This window comes from Sus scrofa, chromosome 2 (genome assembly GCF_000003025.6).
Source record: "Sus scrofa isolate TJ Tabasco breed Duroc chromosome 2, Sscrofa11.1, whole genome shotgun sequence".
Lineage (NCBI taxonomy): Eukaryota > Metazoa > Chordata > Mammalia > Artiodactyla > Suidae > Sus > Sus scrofa.
This window is the reverse complement of record NC_010444.4, coordinates 40,581,536-40,608,782: the sequence shown is the minus strand read 5'-3', so window position 1 is coordinate 40,608,782 and position 27,247 is coordinate 40,581,536. Positions and strand designations below refer to the sequence as shown.

The following is a 27,247-nucleotide window of genomic DNA, read 5'->3' as shown; positions in this document are numbered from 1 at the left end:
GCCAGTTTTCTCAGAGAGGTTCCCATTGTTAAAGAAATTTAACTCTGAGACTCTCACTTGTATGCTGATTACAGGTTTTCTTGGAAGCTTCTCCAGAAGGCAGGGCTATCAAGTCCCCGGCCCAGGGATAAGAGGAATGAAGCATGATGGAGGTTCTTTTTCCCTCCATCTGCTCTGGAAGTTCTATTGTTATTGGCCCAACAGTCAGACCTCTGTGGGGCGGGGATGTGGAGGGGGGCACTGGGCTCTGGTTTACCTTAAGCCACTGCCACAGTGTGATGCTGACCAAACCACTGAAACTATTTTGTGCCTTGGTTTCTTCAGCTGTGAAATAAGCATAACAGCCCATCTTCCTTCTCTTCCCTTCTCAGCAAAGTTGGAAGCTTCCCCTGCATGATGAGCATTTAACTGTGCCAGTTGGCAAAGTGCAAGATTTTTCTTCTTTGACTATCCTAATAATATTTAAGTCATTGCTCATAGTATACATATCCAGTCACTCCTCCGGTTAACCCAGGATGTGTTTCGTTTTGTACAGAGCAATGTTTTCTGCTTGCTGATTTCATAAAGCAAGTAGTCAAAATTTTGGCAGGTGATGCATTAATAAAGATATGACACCAGGGAGTTCCCATTGTGGCTCAGTGGATTAAGAACCCAACTGGTATCCATAAGGATTAAGATTCGATCCCTGGCTCAGTGGGTTAAGTACCCAGCTGTGGCATACATAGACTGGCAGCTGCGGCTCTGATTTGACCCCTAGCCCGGGAGCTTCCATATGCCACAGATGCAGCTGTTAAAAAAAAAAAAAATGATATGACAACAGCTAGGTACTAACCACACAAAGCCATCAAAGAGAGACCTTTCTGAGAAGGGTACTTTAGCCCCTACATACCTGACATCCTGGCCAACTGTTTCATAGCTACTCACTCTGACTGGTCTCCGAGGTCACAGCTGATGTCACAATTGGTGTCTGATCTCTAGCCATGGTGAGCCATTTCAGATCAGACTAGACCCGGAGCTCCTCAGCCAGGAGATATCATGCTGGGCCATCCACCATCTGGTCTTGAGTGAAGACAGCCCAGGTTCCAGGACTTGGGGAATAGAACGCCACGCTTTCAGAACGGCCTCTTTTCCCTTGCACACCCCACCAGCTGAGCAAGAAGCCCCACAATGATCGTTGTCTTATGGATGCTTCTCATTGCAGGAACAATGTGGAAGGGATATAAGTATCCCCCCGGAGGGGTAAGTGTGCCTCATCTTTGTTCTCTATTCCTACTTTGAAATCTATTTCCTGGGATAAATGAACGAAGCATCACAAAACTCACAGTAACTTTCAATAAAGAAAAGCAAATACTCTCTTCCTTATTAAAAGTTACTGTGAGGCTACTTACCTCTGTTGTTATACACTACCTAGCTATCTAGAGTGGTCGGTTTCCTCTGTGACGTGATGTTTTATACATCTTTTATCCTAAGAATCTTTACTCTCTTTAAGTTCTTCTATGTCTTTCAAAGAAACTAAAGTATAGAGGTAAAGCTATTTCAGGCCTGGAGTCAAAGCTGTCTGATGGGAGTGACCTCGTCTCGTGCCTTCAACACCACTTCTTAAATAGGCCCACACCAGCACCCACACTCAACTGTCCCTCGTCAAGTAAACACTGGTCTGTAAAACAGTTCTGGTGGCAAATGTCTCTTTCCTCTCTCCTGTTAGAACTTGGATGTTTGTCTTTCCTCTGCCTCTCTCTCTCTTTTGGTTTGTTTGTTTCCTTTAGGGCTGCCCCTGTAGCATATGCAAGTTCCCAGGCTAGGGGTCAAATGAGAGCTGCAGCTGCCAGCCTAGACCACAACAGCCACAGCAACTTGGGATCCGAGCCGCCTCTGGAACCTACATCACAGCTCACGGCCAACTGGATCCTTGACCTACTGAGTGAGGCCAGGGATGGAATCAGCATCCTCATGGATACTAGTCGGGTTCATTTCCGCTGCACCACAACGGGAACTCCTCCTCTGCCTTTCGTGAACTCTTACACAGGCTAAGCCCCTGTGGCAACTGGGTTCAGGGGCATTAGGTGAGACAGAATTGGCACTGCTACTCCCACCTGCCCTTGGGAAGGAGGGTAGTTAGCTCAGCCCCACACCCCGGCAAACACTAGGTAAGACCCACCTGACACACTTTTTTCCCCTCAGACCCCGGTGGAAGTAAGCAAAGATGATCCTGGTGAAGTAATGCAGCTCTGAAGCTTTCCTGACCAGCTGTACGGTTCCTGCCGTTGGTTTCACATAAAGTAATTGCACATTATTTTGTCACATTTAATGTAAGAAGTTGTCACACTTTTAAAGATGAATGAAGAATTGGTATTCTGTTAGCTTAAAACAGGGAGCTGGAGGGTGGGGAGGGAGTTGGGTGGATGGGAGTGATTGGGTCCCCTCTGTTTCGTAGTCTCTAAGACTGACATTAAGAGTAAGATACCTAGTTCAGTTTGTTCCCTATTCTGTACCCTTGTGGTTAGAAATTCACTGTTTCTATATAATGCTTTCTCCTGGGTCCAGGGTCTAGGGCTGAAAAAAATGTTACAGAAAGGGTTAGAGATCATAGCAACTTTAAGCCTATTTTTGGGGGGTTTTATTTCTCTGTGGCCTTTTCACAGCCATCATTAAGAATCCAAAACTTGCACTATGTGGGGAAAGACATTTTAATATTTGGTGCTAGAGGAGTTCCCAACAAGATTCAGTGGTTAATGAACCTTTCTAGTATCCATGAGGATGCGGGTTCCATCTCTGGCCTTGCTCAGTGGGTTAAGGGTCTGGTGTTGCCATGAGCTGTGGTGTAGGTTGCAGATGCTGCTTGGATCCACGTTGCTGTGGTTGTGGCGTAGGCTAGCAGCTACAGCTCTGATTTGACCCCTAGCCTGGGAACCTCCGTGTGCTGAGCTTATGGCCCTAAAAAGACAAAAGAAAAAAAAAAAAAAAGGTGCTAGATACTACACTATACATTATTTCAATCCTTATAGTAACCTTAGCTTCATTTTGCAAAGTGTCAAAAATGTTGAGAGGTGTAACTAACCCACATGGTTCTGGGTAGCAAAGTCAAGCCTAAGATCCAGGCCTTCTCTTTGGCATGTTGTTTTTTGTTTTGTTTTGTTTGTCTTTTTGCTGTTTCTTTGGGCCGCTCCCATGGCATATGGAGCTTTCCAGGCTAGGGGTTGAATCGGAGCTGTAGCCACCGGCCTATGCCAGAGCCACAGCAATGCGGGATCCGAGCCGTGTCTGCAACCTATACCACAGCTCACAGCGACGCCGGAGGATCTTCAACTCACTGAGCAAGGGCAGGGATCGAACCCGCAACTTCATGGTTCCTAGTCGGACTCGTTAACCACTGCGCCACGACGGGAACTCCTCTTTGGCATGTTTTTAAGTGCCAAGGAAGAGCCAAACATGTGTGGCTGGGTTAGCCAAGATTTTGACTACCTCTTGGCTCAAATGTCTTCCACCTGAATAGCCAAGAAGTGGTCTTTCCTTTTCGCAGTGGCTGCTGCTGACACAGGCAGCATGTTAGAAACAAAAGCTTAACTGCTCAGTCCTCAAGTTTGAGTTTATGAGACCGAGGATGGGAACCTAAGTATAAAACCCACACAATTAATCTAAGTATCTGACCTAGGGTATTCCTAGTAAGTCCCCTAAAAGTGGTTTGGAGCTTTCTGACCCTAGGAGAGGAAGAAAACCTAATAGGAGCAAATAAAAATAAAGTATATGGAACTGTTCCTGTTGCTTGGGGATGATTAATAGTTTCATTATTCAGAAGTGCACCCTTACCAGCAAAGTACATCTTTCGGTTATGTAAACAGCATTTTGTTGAAGACCATTTGGTATATGTCTACTATTTTTAAGTGGTTCTAAGTACTGAATGGATTACTTTTTCTAATAGAGAAGTGAATTCAAAATTCATAAGGAGTTCCCACTGTGGTGGAGTGGGTTAAAAATCCAATGTAGGGGCCTGGGTTATGAGTTCCATCCCCAGACCTGCATGGTAGATCCTGCACAGGATCTGGCGTTGCTGAATCTGCGGCTCAGATTCAATCCCTGGCTTGGCAACTTCCACATGCTGCATATGGCCATCAAAGAAATTCATAAGCGGAGGTCCCGTCGTGGCGCAGTGGAAACAAATCTGACCAGCATCCATGAGGACGCTCATATAGGCTGGTGGCTACAGCTGATTCAACCCCAGGCCTGGAGATATGCTGCTAGTGCGGCCATAAAGACCAAAAAAAAAAAAACAAAAAAAAAACAAAAAACAAAAAACAAACACTTTATTACCAATTTCTAAATCTTTTATGATGTTTGTATGACCTAGATTCAAGACATTCCACTGAGTGCCTATATTCTCTGGCTGCATGGCTGTACCCACTTGCTTCATACATATTCCTAAGGCCCCACCTTCCCAGCTAGCTCAGGCTCTTTTTATTATAGAGGATCAAAACCTCTCATCTTCTTGAAAAGAACTATATACCCAGTCCTTCCCTCCAGTTCTCCTAACATGGGTATCTAATACCAGATAGAAGAGGTATCAGTGGCAGGGACTGAGCAGACATGAATGGGTAAGGGAGAACGAACAGAGTGTGTGTGGAAGGAGGTAGATCCTACCTCTGAAGTCTGATGAATCTACTGGAGTTTTTACCTGGAAAAATGTTCAGGGTGATGAAATAAGGAATATATGAGTTTGGGTAAATAAATGCAAACCAGTGAAAATATCAATAAAATATTTTTAATGCCTACAATTTCTTTAATACATAAATTGCAAAACTTTTATCTGTATATGCAAAAGTAGATTCTCTTGCAGGTCAACAGCACCAGAAAACAAGCTATGCTATGTAAATGTTTCTTTAAACTTGATTTGTCCATTTTGTAAAAGACAGGATGGATTTAATAACTCCAAAGAAATCTATATCCCACTCTTAATCATACACTAAACACCTGAATATTTACTTCATCATATCCACTCACAAAATAAATAGTAGTCTAATATATTTCAGTACATTGAAAATAAAACAACCAGTCTCTCTTCATATATTTATTCTCTTTCCAAACATGTTTTGGTCTCCTGCTATATCTCAGAAATGTACTAATAGCTGCTTTTAAGTTACAAAATACAAAAGAGTAATTTATTTCTTGGAGAAGATCTGGGGATTACATTAAAAAATGAAATTTTGAGTTCCCATAGACTTTCTTCTTTCTTAACAGTCTTTGAACCTTCTCACGACACACATGTAAGGCTGCCCGTGACACGTGGTACCCTGGCCCCCAAATGGACATAACTGCATTTATAGTTTAGAGAAAATACAAAGACAAGTTCTGAAAGTAGCCTTTAAAGAAAGTGCCCCCTGCTTTGATGTAGCAGTGTCTACAGCAAGTGGGACTGTGCAATCAGAGCCACATGAGTTTTAAGAAAACTACTTTTCCCTTCACATCATGTTAGAGAATGCTGCATCCATGATCACGTAACATTATTACAAGAGCGAAATAACATTACTACATTCGTGACTTAACATTACCCAATAAAAGGCACATCTTCAAATATTAATAAATTCTGAAAATCAAAACAGTAGAGGATACATTAAAAACCAAGCACTTCATGTGTAAACCTTGATGAAATAACAGCCTATTCCAGTTTCTTCAAAAGTTGGTGAGCTTTTTATAAGAGGGGTCGGGAATTGCAGAATAAAATGGAAGACAGGATTTGGAAACAAGGCCAAGACTGACAGATTCGGAACATTTTTTTTCTTTCTAATGAGCAACAGAAGTGCCCTTTTATAATGCTGACGCTGAAGAAAACTGAAATCAACATCTGTATTATAGAGGAAATGCACCTAGAAGTGATGACACACAAGGACACAACATGACTCTTTCTACCAAGTTCTGGAACTTTTAGCTAGCACAACGGTACCTTCTGTACAAATAACTGCACAATATCATTGAGTAAAGTGCTAGTGAGCTTTAAGCCACCAGAAATCTTTCAGCTGTGATAAGCACTTGATTGTAATTACAGATTTCACAGAGTCTGAATATTGAAAAAAATATATTCAAGCAAATATTTGAAGGGGGAGAAAAAAGCACGTTAAGTGACAGCCAAAGAAATAAAAGTTCCAAACCTGTTTTATTACCTGGAATATCACGCTACTCTTGAATGGATTTCACTGAAAGTATCTGAAATAGGTGAGAGGCAGTCAATAGGATTTTCTGCCACCAGTGTTTAACAGTGCTATGTGATCATTAGAAGGGTGTTATTCCTAGTGATGGAGATACCTTTCTTAGGATCCAACTTCAAAATTAAATCCTCGCATTTTTAAAGTTTGAAACTCAATTCAAAATGCGTCAAAGTCTTAGAAGGACTGAGTCACTTGGTCATCCCAGTAAGGAAGGCTAATGGTGGTAATCCATAACATCCAAACTCAAGGATAAAAGAAGGTTTTATGGATAAAGAGGAATATACAAAAAACAGCTTCTAGACCTGTTGAAGAGTAAGGATTCTTGTAGGATAACCTCTCCTACTTCCTAATCCCCACTGACCAATGGCTTAAGATGGCCACAATGTTCATTGTAGAACTGTTCTACAAGCTTATGTCTCACTGTCCCCAACCCTCCACTCAGAGTCAAGGACAGATACTCTCTAGCATCATCATATCTCATTTTCTGTTGCTGACTTGGCTTCTCTCCAGCCAGATACTAGGTCAGCCTGATTGGAATTGCCTGGACTTGAGGCTTAAGAGATACAAGTCTATCATGACTTGAAGAAGGGTGAGAATGAAGAAGTTCCACAGCCTAGTAAAATACCAGAACAGGGAACATCCTTTTCTACCTGGGAATAAAATCTCTTCACAGTGCATAGTTTGAAATAAAAGTGCAATATGGGCAAGGAGAGAAGGTGGTGGTCCTGATACATGTGAATTTAGTTTTTGGTTTTTGCCATTAATTGTTAAGGAATTTAAGATAAAAATGCAAAGTCATTAATACCAAAAGGTATGGGGCACCTTGGATTCCAAAATATATAATAGGAGAGGCAAATGGGAGGAGGGGAGCCTCACATGTCACTTCCTTATTTAAACTATTACTCTTCCAAATCTGTTTGAATAAAATAAGTATTTTTCATCAATATAAAAATGAATCTTTTAGATAAAAATCAACACAGTGACCCTGTCTATTTTATGCTAAAGCCAACATAACAGTAAATCTGAAAGTGTATCTTGGAAAAGAATGTTCTTACACAAAATCGCGTAACTTGTACTTTAACTTGGAAACGTTTTTTTTAATTGCCTAATTACCTAAATTAGTGAATAAGAATGCTCAGCATCCAATCCATGAATAAATGCAGAATACAATTTATTCTACTTTTTTACCTCAAAGTCACAGAAATGACATCCATATAACACCTACTCTACATTTGCAAGTTCTCAATCCAAACATACAGATTAGGACAGGTCACTTTATTGCTGGCAGCATTCATGGAAGGACCAGGTTCCTCACAAAACAAAAAAGTAAATTTGATTGGGAGCCAGGCAGTGCCGTACTCACACATCAGCAGAATTATGGAAGTAAACAGGCAATCCTTTTCTTCCTTTTTAGAGTAGCAAAGGAATAATATGAGATTGGCTGACTTGTGAGCGGCCCCACATTAGAGTGCATAGCTCAGCAGGATCAGGGCTGGCACCTGTGAACAGTGAGCTTCGTAAGAGCACTCACTGGGCGTTATATCATCTGCATTACAGATTGCACCCTGGAAAGTATATGAAAATACTTTCGCTCAAATGACAGCCTGCAGATAGATGACAGTATGCATTCCTTTTCCTTGAGTATTTAAAATGATAAGGGGCTTCTTCAGTCTGAAAGCAGGACTTCCTTGTGGCAGACTGTCTCCAGAATTCACAAACATAAATAAAAGCCACAGCTAACGCTTCTTCAGCTTCTTGGCCTTTCGACGTCTCATTTCTTCTTCTTCACGTCTCATTTCCTCTAAATCTTCTTGCATGCCTAGTCTTAAACTGTCAGAAAGGAAAAAACAAAAATGATATTTGTCAATATACACGAAATTACCACTCTCTCTAAAAAAGCAAGAATGAAATTCCCACTGGGAGCTTACATGGAATGTGCTGAGGCACTCAAAAGGCGTCAAGGCTTTACTACTAAAAACGGATTAAGCAGGAATATTTTACCAGGAACCACCTCCATGGACACAAGTTATAGTGGAAAAAAGACCTCACATACAACCCCAACAACAAAACACCTTAATATTTCCATTACAGTAGTTGTAAATAAATACAACTATATAAATATAAATTATCTCATCAGCTTTTAAAAATCAAGAGCAAGAACCATTTCGTCAATAAATAACATTCTATTCTTGTCCCTTACCAAGACTTTAGTGTGATATTTTATCTAGAGGGGAGATGGTCAGATGGAGAAAGATAATACTCTAGGTTGAGAATGAGGTGAATTATTTCCCTAAGTTAACACCATAAAGCAATCGTTTGTTACCCCTACCCAAGAAATGATCATTTGCTAATTATCAAGTAGCCAAGTAGGAATCAGACAAAGGGAACCTCCATCCCTCATCAGGTCCCTGAGGCCAGCAGTGGTACAGGTGAACGACAAGATTGAGAGGTGTGTGATGTGGAAAGGGAATTAAGGATGGGCAAAGAAAAACATGCTACAAGGGGAGGCCTCCAGCATTTACTGTGTGCCTACATGGATGACACACTGAACTGGGCAACTTGTGCACACTGTCTTAAGCCTCACAAGTCCTCAATGAGAAAAAACAGTACAGCTCATTTTACAAATGGGAAAACAGATAAGCCTAAGGAATTTGTATAAAGCCCCACAGCAAGTAAGCAGGACTGGAATTCAAACTGTGTGGCCCAAAGCCCCCGCTCGCTCCCAATGGTGCAGTAAACAGAAAAGAATTTTTAGGATGTTTCTGCACAAATGTGTTACATTTTCTGCTTACCTCTTTGCTTCTTCTTTCTGCTGCTCTTTCCAACTACTCTCCATGTAACGTAAGGCATAATCACTTTCATCTTTGTATCTGATAAGAGAAAAAGTTATTTTTTAAAAAAATCCACTTTTCATTTTAATTACAATTTTCTAAAGGAACTGTATCATCCTATCTTTAAAATCAACACCCTTATAACTAAATTAAACACACATTTAGGATTATTCCTCCTTGCTTGGCAAGGAGTGAGGCAGGCAGAGGGGACTTTCTGAAGTAAAGACATATAAGCCCGGAATACTTCCAGAAGGCAACTATTCCTGAATCTAATGTTGATGAAAGTACCATTATAACAATGTTTGCCCAACTATTAAAATCCTGAAAGCACAATATACATGAAAATAATTTTGTATAAATTTCATTTGTGCTTCACAGACTTAAGAACAGAGGAGACTGAACCAAACAGGATAATGCTTGACCAAAAGCATATAGCTGGCTTATGACACTACTAAGATTAGACTTTTAGGTCTGATTTTTAATTCAGTTCTTTTTTTCTATACTTAAGGCCACACCTTCAGCGTACAGAATTCCCAGGCTAGGGGTCCCATCAGAGCTGCAGCTGCCAGCTTATACCACAGCCATGGCAACATGGGATCTGAGCCGCATCTGCAAACTTCACTGCAGCTTGTGGCAACGCCGGATCCTTAATCCACCGAGCAAGGCCAGGGAATGAACCTACATCCTCATGGATACCAGTTGGGCTCTTAAGCCCTTGACCCACAATGGAACCCCTGAAATCTTAAATATTACGTGCCAAAAAAGTAAATCTAAACAAGTATCTGAGGGAGTTCCCTTGTGGCCCTGTGGCTTAATGATCTAGAGTTGCCACTGCTCTGGCACAGTTTGATCCCTCACCAGGGAACTTCCACATGCTATGGGTGCGACAAAAAAATAATAAATTAAAAAAAAAAAATCCAAGAATTTCTAATTAAAGAATCGTATCTAAATGAGTATATTCTGAGTAAGTGAATAAACACACTTTTTTGACTTAACTGTCTTCAATGCTATTACTCACTAATGTTTATTTTTTCCCTGACAGCATAGATGACTCAAAATAAAAAGTACATATTTCTAAATCCTCTTTAGCCTTACTTTTTTCGGTCATAGCCAAAGATTTCTCGAATGTGCCTGGATATTTCTTCCTGAGGTTCTCCTTCATCTTCAATAAAGTCTTCCATTTCAGAGTCATATTCATCATCATCTTCCTCCTCTTCAAATTCTCGCTGCCTTTTGTAACCACTAGGGAAAGGAAGCCTTTGGGGACCTAAGAAGAGAAAGCCATTATTTATAAGAGCATTAAAACTTCACAGTCCCAACAAGGAGGGACTGACTGACATACGTGTAAGCTGGGATTCTGAGAACTCATTCAGAGGGCAGCCCCAAAGACCAGAGCCGGCAAGATGGGCCTTGGCACGAACTCATTACTGCATGATCCCTGCTGCTCTGTGGTATCTCCCCACAAGGAAGAGAACTCCTGTCTATCCCAGGGCTTTACTAGAACTGTCAGTTACATTTCCTAGCTTAGTGGTTCTCATTGTTTTGGATTTTAAACACTGGTGGAGTTTCTTAAAAAAAAATTACAAATTGTTAAAGGATGACTAACTCTTGACCTTGCTAAGACAAGACACCAAAGGTAACAATCTACCAGATATTATCACCCTAATTCCATTAAAGCTTTTATAAGTCCAGGAAAGTATGAAAGATTCTCAGAACCTGGCGTAACTGTTCAAACTGAGCAAGTCTGACTTTGAGGAAAAACACCACATTATCCTTATTTTTGTCCTCTTGACCAAAAACGTATTAAAAACTTACAAAAGACAAGCACTGATCAATAGACCAGTATCTGGGAACAACTGGTTTCTAGTCCTTGATTATAGACACTCCCTTTGTTCTACTGTGTTTTTAATATGCATGGCTTGTTTCCTTAGCTCAGTTTCTTAACTTCAGCACTCTGACATTTTAGGCCAGGTATTCCTTGGGTGTGAAAACTTGTTCTCTGCATCATAGGATAAAAGCCTCCCTGGCTTCTGTCTACTAGATGCCAGTAGCATCCCATCCATCCCCAGCTGGGTCGATCAAAAATATCTCCAGACACTGCCAAATGTTTCCTGGGGATCAAAGTCATCCTTGGTTGAGAACCAATGTTCTGACTGAATTAGGAAGTTTAAAGCATGGAATCTTCTTTTCTTTTTATATTCTCTTTGATGCTTAATAAGTGCTTTAATAAATCCTTAGTATCATGAAGAAGCTATGACCTAGCAGCAAGTGGGTGCCACCAATGATCCCACACCTTCAGACAGCAGATTCCTCAAGGACTGGTAGTCAGGGCCTTGATGTTGCTCACTGTAAGGAGCAGAAACACAAGGACAGTCTAAAATAGTTCCTGGCATATAGCAGGTGCTTAACAAGAATTTAATGGATAAATAATGCATCAAGAGACTTCAAACTTACAAATACACCCCAGTCATTGAAGACAGGTCTCTCTAGTATTCCTGAAGAGGTGAAAATGAATTCATCCATTGAACCACATAAGGCATATATATATATACACCCTATCTTACAAATCCCATAGCTAAATCTACTGCATTTGGAGACATTATAGGCATGAATACAGAGGGCCAATGATAAGTGTCTTTCTAAAGACTTTTCCAAGCCATGATCACGAAACGAACTCTGGCACAGGATAGACAAAAGTAGCTATCCAGGATTCTATCAACACAAGAACACATTAAAGAAGCACACAGATCTTTGGTTAGCTAAAACAAAGTATCCTTTCCAATTCATAGTGACTAAATACTTCTGGGGTCAGGGGAAATTTTACCTTGGGCAGGTCTGTAGCCAGATAAGGAAGGCCTCATTCCATTCATCTGTCCGTTGCTGGACCGGCTGATTATGTTCTTGGAAGAAATTGTTTCTGAGACAACAGTGCATTTAGGCCTTAGAGGGGGACCTGAGGTACTAACTGTTCGCCCAGGTCCCAAGCTGCTCACTGGTCTTCCAGGACCTGAACTGCTGACAGTGCGTCCTGCTGGGACCGGGCCACTTACTGATCGCCCAGGGCCATTGATTGACCGCCCAGGGGGGACTGAGCCACTCACTGGTCGTCGAAGGTCATGTGGACCGCTTGCAGGCCTCCCAGGGCCACCAGCACTGCCCACAGATCTCCCAGAACCACTGGAGACACCAATGGGTCTTCCGGGGCCACTGGAGCTGCTTGCAGGTCGTCCAAGGCCACCTGTACCACTGACTGTCCGTCCTGGAGAATTTAAATTACTGGCTGGCTTCCTGATCCCACCGACTGATCGCTCAGGTCCTGAGCTGGAGCTGCCATTCTGGCGCCTGGGCACAGAGCCAGAACTAACTATGGGCCGAGCAGGCCCTGTGGTAGGCCGGCCAGGGGCTAAACTGGAGCTGCCACCTGGCTGCCTGGCACCTGGACTCTTGGCCTTATTGTGTGGGGTGACCATGGGCCCAGGCCTGGAATGGCTAGGATGAGGAGATTTTTTGGCTTTGTGCTCAGTAGCAGATAGGTTCTGAGTCCCTTTAGCAGAAGTCTTTGGGACACTGGGTGAATAGGTGCTGGAGTGGGGCTTTCCAGTCCCATTGAAAACAGGTCTGTCACGGCCCTCACGAAGCAAGGGTTGGGGGCAATTGCCAGATGCTACTTTGGTCCTTTCTGCTGGCATCAATTTGGATGAAGACAGATGCAAGTGTTTCTCGTTAGCTGTGCTGAGTCTAGCTTTCTTCTCAGGATGAGGAAAGGGAGTACCCTTGGAAGAAGGATGCTTGTCTTCAGAACCTTTGCCAGGTTTTGGGCCTACTCTTTCTTTCTGAGAGGGTACTTTTTTGGCTGGAGGTAATCTTGCATCTGTTTCAGGTTTCTTTTTCCTACGCTTTCGTTCAAGGAATTCTCGCTCCCTAAGTTCTTCTGCAGTCATAGGCCTCTCTTCTGTCTTCTTCACTACCTTTATCTCCACTGGTTCATACTGCTTTTTTTCAGCCAGCCTGAGTAGATCAGTGAAGTTCATAAGTGGTGGGGCACTTTTAAGGGGGACCTTTGGTTTGCTTTCAACTTTGGGAGGTTCTTCCTCTTCCTCGTACTCCTGCTCTGACTCTGCTTGATTGTATTCAAAGAATGCATCCTCTTCTTCCATCTCATACTCTTGGTCTGTTCCCTGGCTAGTGTGGCTTTGCATTGCCTGCTTCTTCTTTGACTTTTCCTCAACAGGAATCCCATTGTAGCCATGGAAATTATCCTTTGTCCTCTTGGCCATAGCTCTTGCTTTTTTGTCATGTTTTAGCTCAATTCGCTTTTTTACCAGTTCTTCTTTTCTTCTTTTCTCTTCTAAGGCTGAAGAAAAACAAAACAAGAACATATTATCTCAAGGTCTCAATAATAGTTTGTTTATCTGAAATCAGTAGGTGGCCCAAACCAAGCAACATTCAAGTTACCGTTCAAAGACATCTAGGAATCAAATGAGGAAGTCATTCGAACAAGTATCAATTGCATCACCTTTTCATAATGAGTGGGTCACAAAAGGGTTTTTCTATATGACTAAGCAAGGGTGAGACTTGGCTTTTAGCTTTAAATATACAAAATAGTTCATACCAAATAAATACACAAGAGAATTATTAACATTTAACGGTTGTTATTAATTATTCATCAATGAATGCTTAAACTTATTAAATCTGTTTGGTTTTATTTTGGGTTTTTTTTTTTTTTTTTTTTTGTCTTTTGTCTTTTTGTCTTTTTTGTTGTTGTTGTTGTTGTTGTTGTTGCTATTTCTTGGGCCGCTCCCGCGCATATGGAGGTTCCCAGGCTAGGAGTTGAATCGGAGCTGTAGCCACCGCCTACGCCAGAGCCACAGCAACGCAGGATCCGAGCCGCGTCTGCAACCTACACCACAGCTCACGGCAACGCCGGATCGTCAACCCACTGAGCAAGGGCAGGGACCGAACCCGCAACCTCATGGTTCCTAGTCGGATTCGTTAACCACTGCGCCACTGCGCCACGACGGGAACTCCCTGTTTTTTTTTTTTTAAGCTCCCCCCTTGGCACATGGTGGCTCCCAGGCTAGAGATCTAATTGGAACTGTAGCTGCAGACCTACGTCACAGCTACAGCAACGCCAGATCCTTAACCCACGGAGAGAGGCCAGGGATGGAACCTGAAACCCCATGGTTCCCAGTCGGATTCGTTTCCACTGTGCCACGAAGGGAACTCCTGTTTCCTTGTTATTTACATGAAGTAAAACTACTGCTTGAGTTTACTGATTTTCAAAATGTTTCCCTATTTTAATCTTTTAGATAGCACTCAATAATAATTTTTTTCAATTAAAATACAAAATAGGTGGAACAGTGCTGGCTTCGGCAGCACATATACTAAAACTGGAATGATACAGAGATTAGCATGGCCCCTGCGCAAGGATGACATGCAAATTCAAATTTGTGAAGCATTCCATATTTTTAGAGGGAGGGAGTGGGAGGGACCAGGAGCTTGGGGTTAATGGATGCAATCTATTGCTCTTGGAATGGATTTACAATGAGATCCCTGCTGCGTAGCACTGAGAACTATGTCTAGATACTTATGTCGCAACACAACAATGGGAGGGAAAAGTATGTATACATGTATGTGTAACTTGGTCCCTACGCTGTATAGCGGAAAAAAAAAAAATTAAATTAAATTAAAAAAAAAATAGGTGGAAGAAGATAAAGAACCAAGGTCAAAGAATGGAGTTCGTACTAGAGAGCTAATATGGCCAATTAGAAGTTATGATCACTATACCCAAAAAGCTTTTTTGAGAATAAAAGATAACATCCATGCAAAAGGTCAACATAAGAACATATGTAATACTATAAACAGAGTTGATTTAGACATATATTCAACAAATCCATTAGCCTGTTACAATGTTATAAGCATCCACTGGTTAGGCACAAGCTAAATGTGAAGACAGAACACTTTAAACTTGAGAATAAGGCTATAAATTCATACCTTTTTGTCTAAGTTCCTCTTCTTTTCTTCTGAGAAAAGCTTGGACAGCTGCCGACTGGACACCCTTAACTTTTGGGTCTTTTTTGGGAGGCCCCACTGCCAAACTGTATCGTTTCTAAAAATAAAAAAAGAGTAAAATGTTATATGAGATTAGCTGTAAAACAATAGGAATTAAATGTTCTAAATGTTGACTGAGAAATCTATTCTGAATAAGAAATCACATAACCCACGTGAAAGCTTAGCTATAAAATTTCAGGCTAAATATGATTATACATGACTATTTTTAGGTGTAGTGTTTCTTTAAACATGCCCCAACAGTGCATTAAGTGAACAATTCAGAGAAATACTATTTTCAGGCTATTTTCCTCCAAAGGTTATCTAGACTGAGAGGCTGAAAAAAATCACCTCTAAAACAGATTCAATTTGTTTCAGAATTTATTTAAAAGATCTGCCTTCTTCAGAACTAAGCATTTCAAAGTCCAACTTACCAAACAAAACTACTACTCACAACTGTTTTCCTCCTGAGTATCCTAGTGCAGATGCTTTTTTAGTAGAGACTCATAGCTTCTACATAGGTTATTTTGTTTACAACATGAAACACTGAGATTCTACTTTGACCACAGGTAAGGCTGGCAGCAAACCATAGTTAAAAAACATTTCAAGACAAAAAAAAAGGGCTAAGCAGGAGTTTCTGTTGTGGCCCAGTAGAAATGAATCCAACTAGTAACCATGAAGCTGTGGGTTCGATCCCTGGCCTCGCTCAGTGGGTTAAGGATTGGGTGTTGCCATGAGCTGTAGTGTAGGCCAGCAGCTACAGCTCACATTCGACTTCTAGCCTGGGAACCTCCATATGCCACAGGTGCAGCCCTAAAAAGCAAAAAAAAAAAAAAAAAAAAAAAATCTAAGCAGAGAGTTCCCATGGTGGCTCAGTAGTAATGAACCCAACTATCCATGAGGATACAGGTTTGATCCCTGGCCTTGATCAGTGGGTTAAGGATCCAGTGTTGTCGAGCTGTGGTGTAGGCCAGCAGCTATAGCTCCAGTTTGACCCCTAGCCTGGGGAACTTCCATATACTGTGGGTGCAGCCTGGAAAAGACAAAAAAAAAAAAAAAAAAAAAAAAAAAATCTAAGCAGCAAGGAAGGGCCCAAGTCTCTGTAACCTTTGAGTGTAGCTCTTATGTTCATTAAATATTAATTTGCCACACAAACCCAAAAAGTATTAACATTATCCTGGAACAGATGGTATTTCTCTGGGCTTTCATTTTTATGTAAATGCACTGGAAAATGACTAAAACTAGAATAATGTTAATTTAAACTATAAGAAGAAAAATAATCTCATTTTATAACTATCATTAGAGAAGTAGGATAAACAGAGTAATAACTCATACCAGGATGATTCATATATAGGACCATTCCACATTAAATTCATGGGCTGGAAAAAAGATTTTTTTTTTTTCTTTTTTAGGGCCAAACCCATGGCATAAGGAGGTTTCCAGGCTAGGGGTCAAATTGGAGCTGTAGCCGCTGGCCTACATCACAACCATGTCAGATCCTTAACCCACAGAGAAAGGCCAGGGATCGAACCTATGTCCTCATGGATCAGATTTGTTTCCACTGAGCCACACAGGAACTCCTGGAAATAAGAATTTTTTAATGTACTCCCTCTTTTGTCTTAGGTAGATAACATTCTTATCCACTGAACCTATTGCTGAGCTAGTTAAAAAAGAAACACTAACCTAAGAGAACAAATTGAGCTGCTTGGGAACCAAAAAAGCAATTCTCAAAATGTTCATGAAGTTCCTGGAGGAAAGCCAAAGAATCCATGCTTACTACAGGGCAGCCAAATAGAAGGCATCTTGAAACAGGTTCTTGAAACAGGTTCCAGCTAAATCAGTCTACCAACAGAGCAGCTGGCCAAGAAAGCAGGCCCTAATCCAACCTGCAAATCCTGAATGATAGCAATGCTGAGACCAGACACATCCCTCACAGAGAGAAATTCCAAAAGAGAGCATCTAGATTCCTTTCCCACTCAACTTGGCTGTCATAATAAAATCCTTTGATAAGTCTGTATCTTTGTAAATTTAGTTGCAGACCCTTTCCATAGTGGACTGACTGGAGCCCAATATTTGAAGGAGAAAAGGAGAGGGAAAGGAATAACGGAGAAAAAGGAATATTTCTTACCGAACTAGATACATGAAATTTGTCATGGTTTACAAGAACCTCATATACAGGCCTTATCCACAAGAAACTCACATTTTCTTAACAGAAGGACTCCCATGAAGATGACGCAAGTTGTATAAGACATAGGGAGACTTATAAGCAGAGGCACACACTCACTCTATTATATCCCACGTGGAGATATGTGAGAAGAGGAAGGGGGGATCTGAGTTGCCAAATCATAAGGTTTTTCCTGTCTGTGCCAACTACAGAGGCCCTAGATGCACTCATCAAATCAAAGCTTGTACAGGGCTCTCCCTGCCAAAAACTGCCAATATACACATTAGTATTAATTATTTAAAATAGGATTGGTTTGTTATCGAGGTATCACAGCAATTGAGCAATTCCTAATTTGATTTCAGGGCAGATACCTTTCTTCCTAATCTGGGACTTCAAAAGGTACATAATGGGATGTGACTAGCAGAAAAGTGACTCAAATGAATATAGGTACTGAAAGAGAAGAGTTCAATGGGCACTGTTTAACACCTATTAAATAAGGTGCATATCACCTTCAGAATTTTTGGCCTTTTAGTGTACCACTTATTATTATTATTATTATTTTGCTTTTTAGGGCTGCACCCATGGCATATGGAGGTTCCCAGGCTAGGGGATCTAATGGGAGCTGTTGCTGCCAGCCTACACCACAGCCACAGCAACGCAGGATCCCAGCAAAGCCTGAGACCTATACCACAGCTCACAGCAATGCCAGATCCTTAACCCACTGAGCAAGGCCAGGGATCGAACCCGCAACCTCATGGTTCCTAGTTGGGTTCGTTTCTGCTGCACCATGAAGGGAACTCCACCACTTATATTATTATTTGCTAATTTTAAGAAAATACATAGATCAAACACCATGAATTATTATTACACCTTTAATCTCACCAATAATATACATGAAATGACTAGCTTGAAAGGCTAATTATATTTTTCTAAATCCCATCAAAATACAACTATTTTTCAAAAATATGTAACAGCGAAAATAAAAAGTGTTTGTGTATCACCTAAAATTGTGGTACAGCCAGAACTATGCTGTGCTTTGGGAAATACCAACAAAGGAACATAAACATAGAAAAGGCAGAACACAAGAAAGAAACAAGGGAGGGGGTTTAGGAACTCGAATTCACTCAGAAAAGAATCCCAAAGATGAATCTGAGCTTTTTTCAAAGTACACATCTATTTTGATTAATTCATATGTGTATTTCAAATTCAGTTGTTTTTTGTTTTTTAAACACTTCTAATCCTTAAGCTGGTCTCACATTTAACTCAATACCTTTGCTATCCTGTCCTCTCCCTCTGATGTAGAAGGATTTCAATAAATCTATAAAAGATCTTATTTTATGGGTCTGCTAGGAAACAATTTAAGGAGGGCAAAGTCCTACTTGACGAGGCTTAATCTTATTTACTAACAGGAGCTGAGTCATAATTAATAGGTTCTTACATCCTCTGTAGCTTGATGCACTCAAAAGCAGATACTAGGAGAATATTAAAATATTCTCTGAGGTAAAGTTTAGATCAAAACCTAGAAAATTGGGGCAATAAAAAGGGCTGGTTTGGGGTTACACTGTGGCCCAATGAGATTGGCCGTGTCTTGGGAGTACTGGGACGCAGGTTCAATCCCTGGCCTGGCACAGGGGGTTAAGGACCCAGCGCTGCCACGGTAGGTCGCAACTGCTGTTCAGATCTGATCCCTGGCCCCAAGGACTCCGTGTGCCACAGGGTGGCCAAAAAAGAGAAAAGAAAAAAGAAAAAAAAAAAAGCCTCAGGCTGGGATTACATTAAAGCAGGAGAACTATCTGGCACTTTCACTCACATCAGATGGTCACATTTAGCTCTAGCAGCAATACAACAAGATGCACCCACTATTTCTGAAACTGATTCAAGGCACCAGGCTGCTTCATTGTTCCAGCTTCATGAAAAGCAGCTGGACAAGGGTTTCTTTTATCCTAAGTGTATCCATTTTATTATACTGCAAGCCAACTCAGTAATTCCGAGGGCTTCAATGAATGATCCACAGCAGTGAAGCTTATACCATTTAAAGAGAATATCAGATATTTAGCCAAGATTTGTAATTCTGAAGCCAAGAGACCTAGAAAACATTAAGTCACTTTAAACATATGTGTTCCTTGCACTGAAATTATATTGTCATGGTCAGATTAAGAAAATAAGGAGCTTTTAGTCTGGAGATATATTTTCACCAAAAATGTTAGGTTGGAATCAATAGCCAATTCCTTCTTGAAAGCTGTTCTTTACTCAGGAGATAATGTTGTTGTAATCATAGAAAACATAAATCTCCTGATGGTTTTACATAAATTAGAGATTTACCATTGGTTAGAAATAGGAGTTAGAAATATTTAAAGAATATATCCTTAACTTTTTAATAATGACTACACAATTTCTATAATCCTCTCAAGTTATCATAATCAGGAATGAATGCAGGCCTGGAATATCAATGATTTTTCACATCAGGCTTGCTTAGCTGAGTGGCTAAGACAACTAAAAATCATGCCAGTTGGGACTCCTATGGGGTCAAATGTGAATCTTATTAGTACTGCATTTAATAACATATATCTGATTATAAAATGTATTATGAGATATATACTTCAGAGCCTCAAGTCCAGCTTCATGTTAAAAATGGCCCGAAATGGATAACTGCATTTACTGGCTGTCACTCACACAATTTGTGGCAGAGTCTGAACTAGAACCTAAGGTCTCCTGACTCAAGGGCCAAAGTGTTCCCACTACAACATGCCTCACTTCCAACTTAATCTCAACACTTTCATCTCTAGCTCTAACCTCTTTTTTTTTTTTTAGGGCCGCACTCAGGGCATATGTAAGTTCCCAGGCTAGGGGCCGAATTGGAGCTATAGCTGCTGGCCTAGGCCACAGCCACAGCAACTCGGGATCCCAGCCTTGTCTGCGACCTATAGCGTAGCTCATGGCAATACCGGACCGGATCCCCCACCCCCTGAGCGAGGCCAGGGATCAAACCCACATCCTCATGGATACTAGCCAGATTTGTTTTCCACTGCATCACAACAGGAACTCACTCTAACCTCATTCTTAAATGCCATTCCCTAATTTCCACTGGCCTCTTAGTGCTATTACCTCAAACAGGCCCACCACTGAACTTTCCCTCACCCTCAGACTCTATTTCTGTTAACCATGCTGGCACTCTCCCAAACAGGCTGTAAATCTCTATCTACCAGGTTTCAAGTGCTGTTAGTTTGACCTTCAAATTTCCCTCCCACCAGACTTTTCTGTACATTGAGAAGTGTCATCAAAAAACAAAACAGGAGTTCCCGTCGTGGCGCAGTGGTTAACGAATCTGACTAGGAACCATGAGGTTGCGGGTTCCGTCCCTGCCCTTGCTCAGTGGGTTAACAATCCGGCGTTGCCATGAGCTGTGGTGTAGGTTGCAGACCGGCTCGGATCCCGAGTTGCTGTGGCTCTGGCGTAGGCCGGTGGCTACAGCTCCGATTCACCCCTAGCCTGGGAACCTCCATATGCCGCAGGAGCGGCCCAAGAAATAGCAACAACAACTACAGCAAAAGACAAAAGACAAAAAAAAAAAAAAAAAAGAAAACAAAAACAAAAAAACCCCACAAAAACAAAACCCAATAGGAGAGTTTCCACTGTGGCGCAGTGGAAACAAATCTGACTAGGATCTATGAGGATGTGGGTTCAATCTCTGGCCTTGCTCAGTCGGTAGGGGGATCTGGCTTTGCTGTGAGCTGAGCCGTAGCCTCGGATCCCACATTGCTGTGGCTGTGGTGTAGGCCAGCAGCTGTAGCTCTGATTCGACCCCATATGCCACAGGTGCAGCCCTAAAAAGCAAAAGAACAAAAACAAACAAACAAAAAAACCCAAAAGGGTTATTACCCAAGGCTATATTAGGCTGGAGTTGGGGGTAGGGAGGTATATAGATTCAGGCTTTACAGATGACAACCTTCCACCATCACTTCATTTCCAATAAACTCTCTTCATTCAACACAGGGTTATGGTTAAGAGCAGATACTCGGGAGCCAGTTTGCCTGGATGAGGTTCTCTGCTCTGCCATCAGCACTACCCCTGTCACTTATTAACTGTGTAACTTTGGGAAAGTTTATTCATTTCTCTGGGCCTGTTTCCTCATCTATAAAACCACCTTCCTCGCATGGTTGTTATAATGATTAAATTAATACATAAAACAGTGTCTGAACAAAGCAGGCACTATAAATGTTGATTATTATCATCATCCTTATTATTCAGAAAGCAATTCTCTAAGTAGTGATGGAGAAGAGAAATGAAGCAGTAGTTTCTAAAAGACCCTCTCCTTAAAACACTGGTTCAGAAGTACAGCTTTAGGCTAGAAACCCAAACTGCCCTAGGCACTACAAACGTCATGGTCAGATCTAAGAGTGGGAAATAATCCAGTTATAATCAACTATCATCAAGAATTACAAAATGACTGGGGGCAGCAAGTTTTTTGTTAGCCCACACTTTTCTTTAAAAGGAAATATAACCAGCACAAGGAATATAGCCACTATTTTATAATAATTTTATATGGAATATAATCTTTAAAAATATCAAATCACTGTACTGTCACCTGAAACTAATATAATATTATAAGTCAACTATACTTCATTTTTTTTTTTTTTTTAGGGCCACATCAGAAGCATATGGAAGTTCCCAGTCTAGGGGCTGAACTGGAGCCACAGCTGCAGGCCACAGCCACAGCCACACCAAATCCAAGCCTCGTCTTCGACTACACCACAGCTCACAGCAACACTGGATCCTTAACCCACTGAGTGGGGCCAGAGATTGAACCTTCATTCTCATGGATACGAGTTGGGTTTGTTACCGCCGAGCCACAATGGGAACTCCATTTTTTTTTTTTTTTTAATGTGGCCACATCTGTGGCATATGAAAGTTCCCAGCCAGGGATAAAACCAGAGCCACTGCAAAGACAGCACCAAGTAGTTATGATGTGAGCCACAGGGCAAGTCCTACACTTCAATTTAAAAAAAAAAAAAAAAAAAGGAAAATATAACTACTAGAACAAATGGTAGGCTTCTTTTGAATAGATGGAGCTTGGCACCTATCATTTTATATCAAGACCACTTCAAAAATTTACATTACCTATCTGGCCCCAAAGACCCTGGCTCCATTTCAGTACTTATAGTCTTACCCTCAAGGTGCTAGAGTCCCCCAAGTCCTTATGTCTGATATTACATGAAGGCTTCTCCTTTATTTATTTATTTATTTATTTTTAAAGGGCCACACCCCCAGCATATGGACGTTTTCTCAGGCTAGGGGTTGAATCAGAGCTGCGCTGCTGGTCCATGCCACAGCCACAGCAACACCAGAGCCAATTATCTGTGACCCACACCGAAGCCCACCAACAACGCTGGATCCTCAACCTATGGAGCAAGGCCAGGGATCAAACCCATGTTCTCATGATTACTAGTTGGGTTTGTTACCCTCTGAGCCACAAAGAGAACTCCTTCCTTTACTTTTTTGCCCATGCCCATGGCATGCACAAGTTCCCTGGCCAGGGATCAAACCCAAGCCACAGTAGTAACCAGAGCCACAGTAATGAAAACATCAGATCCTTAACCCGCTGAGCCATAAGGAATTTTCCCCTTTACCTTTTGGATGTGAGGGCCACACCAGAGCTACAGCATCTTGTCTATGATGATTTTCAGTCTGACTGTGAGAAAGAGCAGGTAACTTGCCTCGTGCACTACAACCCATCAATTATAGTGACTTAAAACCTATAAGAATCTACATTCTAAGTGCTATATACTATTCTACCCAACGGGATAACCACTTTGTTTTTAAAAGAGGAACCCAGGGAGAAAAATATTAAGGGCAAGATCACCAAAAATATCTTTCTCCTTTAAATATAAACAGAGTTAATGACAATGACTGGTTACCTCACTGTGATAACTGTTTGTATTCAGTTTTCCACTGGGAAATGATAGCATGCCTAATATTTCTAGGCATGATGCAATCCTTCTTTTGTTTTAACTAAAACATAAAGATAACAACTTCTCTTAAAAAGAAACAATGTAAAAGAAAGATGTCCCAATGGAAAACATTGCTTTTCATGCCAGATATGATAGACACTTCTTAAAAATAAAAGCCCTGCAAAAAGTTCAAAGTGGCTGTACAGGTGTTTCAAATTTTAGCTTCCCTTGGATTTTAGTCTAATCAATGCTAGTTGTACTTCCTTTCTTTGGCAAAGGTGTAGCACAGGAACTTGATCACTGAAATTAAAAGTCAGCTCTGACAGGACCCAAATGGAAGGTGGGGGAGGAGACGGCTATAAGAGAAATATGAACTAAGCACTAGCGAGGGATGGAGTTATATCTGTCAATTACTGCAAAGCCTCTAATTCTATACCATAACTCAGCAAAGTTTTTGTCAAGCAGGGTGTGTGTATGACTTGAAATATTGCTTTTTTACTTGGACGTGGTTTACAAAGATATTTGCTTTGTAATACTCTTACACTGTACAATATGTGTTAGATTTCACAGCTGATATTGTGCTCTAGCAGAAGGCTTCAGTTTGAGCCAATAGAGAAAAAAACCTTAAAATTATTTTGTCTTTTTTTGAAAATAACTTAGAATTATTAATTCTTACTATTAAATGAATCGAGTTATAACACGATTATGGATTAAATTTAACATAATCTTGCTCTATTTCTCAAAAGTTCCTTTGTGCCTTACTTTCATCTGATGTAGCAAAAAAATGAGGATTATAATGCTGATAGCTAAATCAAATTTCCAGCTTTTGGGGTGGGGTGGGCAGGGAAAAGCATGCTTTCACTCCAACAAAGTATATGCTCATACTCATCTACTAAATTTTAAACGACCTCACCAATTTACCCATTTTCTTTTTTTGCTTCCAATCTTTGCTACTCCAATCATAAAAAGATTGGTAATGTATATATTCTGAAATATAGATACATTTCAAAATCTCCTGCTCTAGAAATGTGCTTTTCTCTCAGCAGCTGTTGGTTTCTAGAATAAGAAGCTATTAACTTGACTCTGATTCTTCCACAGAATATTCCTGGGCATCAGGGTTAATATTCTCTGTCTTTGACCTCCACTGAGTAAGATCTAGAGTGAAATATGGACCTAATTATGCAAAGATGAATGTTATTGGATGCAATATCAACTTGTCTAAGAAATCTACAGATGTATAAAGTAATTCTGCCACTCATAATCTCAAGATCACTTAGAGTACTTGAGACAGGAGGTGAATATATACAATAAACTGATGAATATCAGTTTTATTTACCAATTATTTTACTATTTTTAGATCAACATCTTCAAAAGAGTAAAGAATGAGCCAGCCTCAAGACAATAAAAACACAGAAGAGGGGAAAAAAATGAAAATTACACAAAAATCTAATAAATGCAGAACACATAGTGAGGGTTCAATAAATTCCAGTTGAATTGCCTTTAAAAGAGAGCCGTTTGAGCTCAATGCCTCACTGCTCAAACCGCAGGTATCACAATGCAATTCATCGGTTTACATCTGGGCTGTGGTACCATCTGAGGATCCAGAAATGATTAGTTTATGCAAAACAGCTACACCTCCTCAAACAAGGCGCTCTCCAAGGCTTCAGCATTTAGATTTTACAAGTCTTACACCAGGCTGCGAATATCAGAGAATTAGCAAACATCGCTGAGTAAATGGGTCCTAGATTTCAAACAACGTCAGATTTTGAAGACTAATAGTAAACGGAAGCTGAAACTATTTCAACCCTCTGTTGGCCAAGAATTTCGTAGAATCTAATCAACACCTCTTCCTGATACAAAAGATGATACTCCCCCCACCCCCTTGGGAAGTGATAATTTAATCACCTTGCAGGCTGGCAGAGTGGGTGGGGCCACAAGTCAGAACTTGTCTGGGAAAGGACCCAAAGTCTGACCCAAAGATCAGTGGGAAATCAGCCCAAAGGCCATTAGGCCAAGTCCCTAAAACCCGTGAAATTCATCATATACATGATTTTCCCCCAACTTTTGGGCTGAAGTTCATGAAGAAACTAGAAACCACTAGCGCTAGATTCCACTATGTGCCAGGTACGGCTCCACTCACCAGGTTTCACGCAACTCTACAGCACCCAAAACAGGGGTCACTAAGCCTAAACAAGCCAAACCCGCTCGTCAGAAGGTTCCCGCCTCGCGTCTCAATCCCGTCTTGACCCCCCCCCCAGTTACAGAAGTACATGCCAAAGAGAGAGAAAAAACAAACAAGCAAACAAAAAAACCTATGAAACAAACAAAAACCCCCCAAAACCGGCGTCCAGATCTTTCCTCTCCCAGAGCCGATAAGAGGATGCCTGGAAGTTCCACGAACCACACAGTCCAAACTTGAAGACCAAACAAGAACTTGAAGCACTCCTACAGTCGCGCTCCGGCTGGTACTTACTGGCACATTATTGACACCCTGTCCTTTGGAAGCTATCAGGAGAATCTCCCTGAAGTCCATTCTGGCCGAGGCGGAGAACTGGGCCAGACGCTCGGAGAGCGGTGGAAACACGCCTTACCGAGGCGACCAGCAACAGCCGAATGAACTGCTTGGCTAGCCTCTCTCCTACCCCTCCTATGCAAGACCACTTCCGGCGCTTAGCAATGCCGTCTGCCCGCCCCCTTCCCTTCAGCGCCCAATACCATTTCAGGTCCGCCGCTTCCCTCGCGAGTCTTTGGTGTAACTTCCGCTTTTAGGCTCGAGACACGTAGAAACGTACTACGTGGCTGCTGGCGTCGGCTCAAGGGGGCGGGTCTAATCCTTACATGTAAGGAGACTCGGCCTGGTAAATTACGGGGTGTGGCTAAAGACAGCGGCTCTCCTAGCAACCCTGGCGCGAGGCCTGCCGATTTTGCTCGTTGTGAGCTCTACGTAGGGGAAGCAAGGGGATGAGGGATTACCTACCCGGCCTGGGTTCCCTGGGAATCACGGGTGGATGCTCAGGTTCGAGACGGCGGCGCCCCAACCGCCAAACCGACAGGTCTCGAGCAGGGGTTTCAGTTACCCGTTTGTAGGTACTCGCGGAACCGCGCAGGCGCACACGGCCCCGACTGTCTTGGGTACACATTACTCATCGCGTGCTGGCAGAGGGTGTGTGCTCACCTCCTACACTAATGCACGTGTGCCGTGTACAGGGGAGCCCGCTTACAGCTTTAGTCTCCTTTAGATAAGCCCCGCGCGTAGGGCAGGCAACAGTGTTTTGTTCAGTGGATGAAGAAATTTCTCACATACAGACCCAGCCTGGATACACTTGGCGCACTGATGAAATACAAATATGCCCCATATTCATATTAATATTCTTTGGGAGGCCAGTTCTGAGTTCCTTTAAAGAGTCATCTGGGGTAGTTGTCTTGTGGTGTGGCGGATTAAGGACCCAGCATTTTCAGTGCAGCGGCTTGGGTGGCTGCTGCGGTGCGAGTTCCATCCCCGGCTGAGGAACTTCCGTGTGCCCTGGGCTCGACCTTTAAAAAAAAGAAAAAGAGAGGGGAGGCGGGGGAGAAAGAGTTATCTGAGGTCAGTAAAATACACTAATTAGGCAGACCTGGGTCTGTGGGTAAGAACAAGCCAGATTGGCAGCAAACAGTAGGGATATTTTGGTGTGATGGAAATTCTTGGAAACTGGATTGTGCTGATGGCTGTGCTGTTATTTTACTAAAAAGTCGTGCACTAAAAAACATGTGAATTTTATGGTATGTAAATTATCTCAGTAAAACTGTTTTAAAAGATTAGGCAAAGCCTGTCTTACTATTTCAACCCAAGTTTTAATGCTGAAGCGTGGCCCTGACTACATTTCTCCATTTAAGGCTGCCCAAGCAATAGACCAAGATTAAGTTTTTATTCCCTCTGGGGAGCCCCACAGAGCACATTGATCTCGGATGCTCTGTATTCCTTTCAAATACATAACTATCCATTTTAAGTAGTTTACACTTGCAGGAGACCAACTATAAATATTTCACCCTCTGGAGATTGTGAGTTATATGGGAGCT

At 41.7% G+C, this 27,247-nt stretch overlaps 1 protein-coding gene across 2 annotated transcripts; it reads right to left on the bottom strand.

Annotated features, from left to right (window-relative positions):
• SPTY2D1 (SPT2 chromatin protein domain containing 1) lies at positions 4,743-26,967 on the bottom strand. Of its 2 annotated transcripts, none has more exons than XM_021083260.1 (6): positions 26,166-26,967; positions 15,023-15,137; positions 11,853-13,382; positions 10,124-10,295; positions 8,990-9,067; positions 4,743-8,027 (listed from the first exon to the last, which is right to left on the bottom strand). In XM_021083260.1, the coding sequence occupies exons 3-6, from the start codon at positions 13,303-13,305 to the stop codon at positions 7,934-7,936; spliced, it is 1,797 nt and encodes a 598-aa protein (XP_020938919.1). In that variant the 5' UTR covers positions 13,306-13,382; positions 15,023-15,137; positions 26,166-26,967; the 3' UTR covers positions 4,743-7,933. The 2 variants fall into 2 exon arrangements, with proteins under 2 accessions (XP_020938919.1, XP_020938918.1); XM_021083259.1 differs by lacking the exon at positions 26,166-26,967 and adding an exon at positions 25,662-25,921.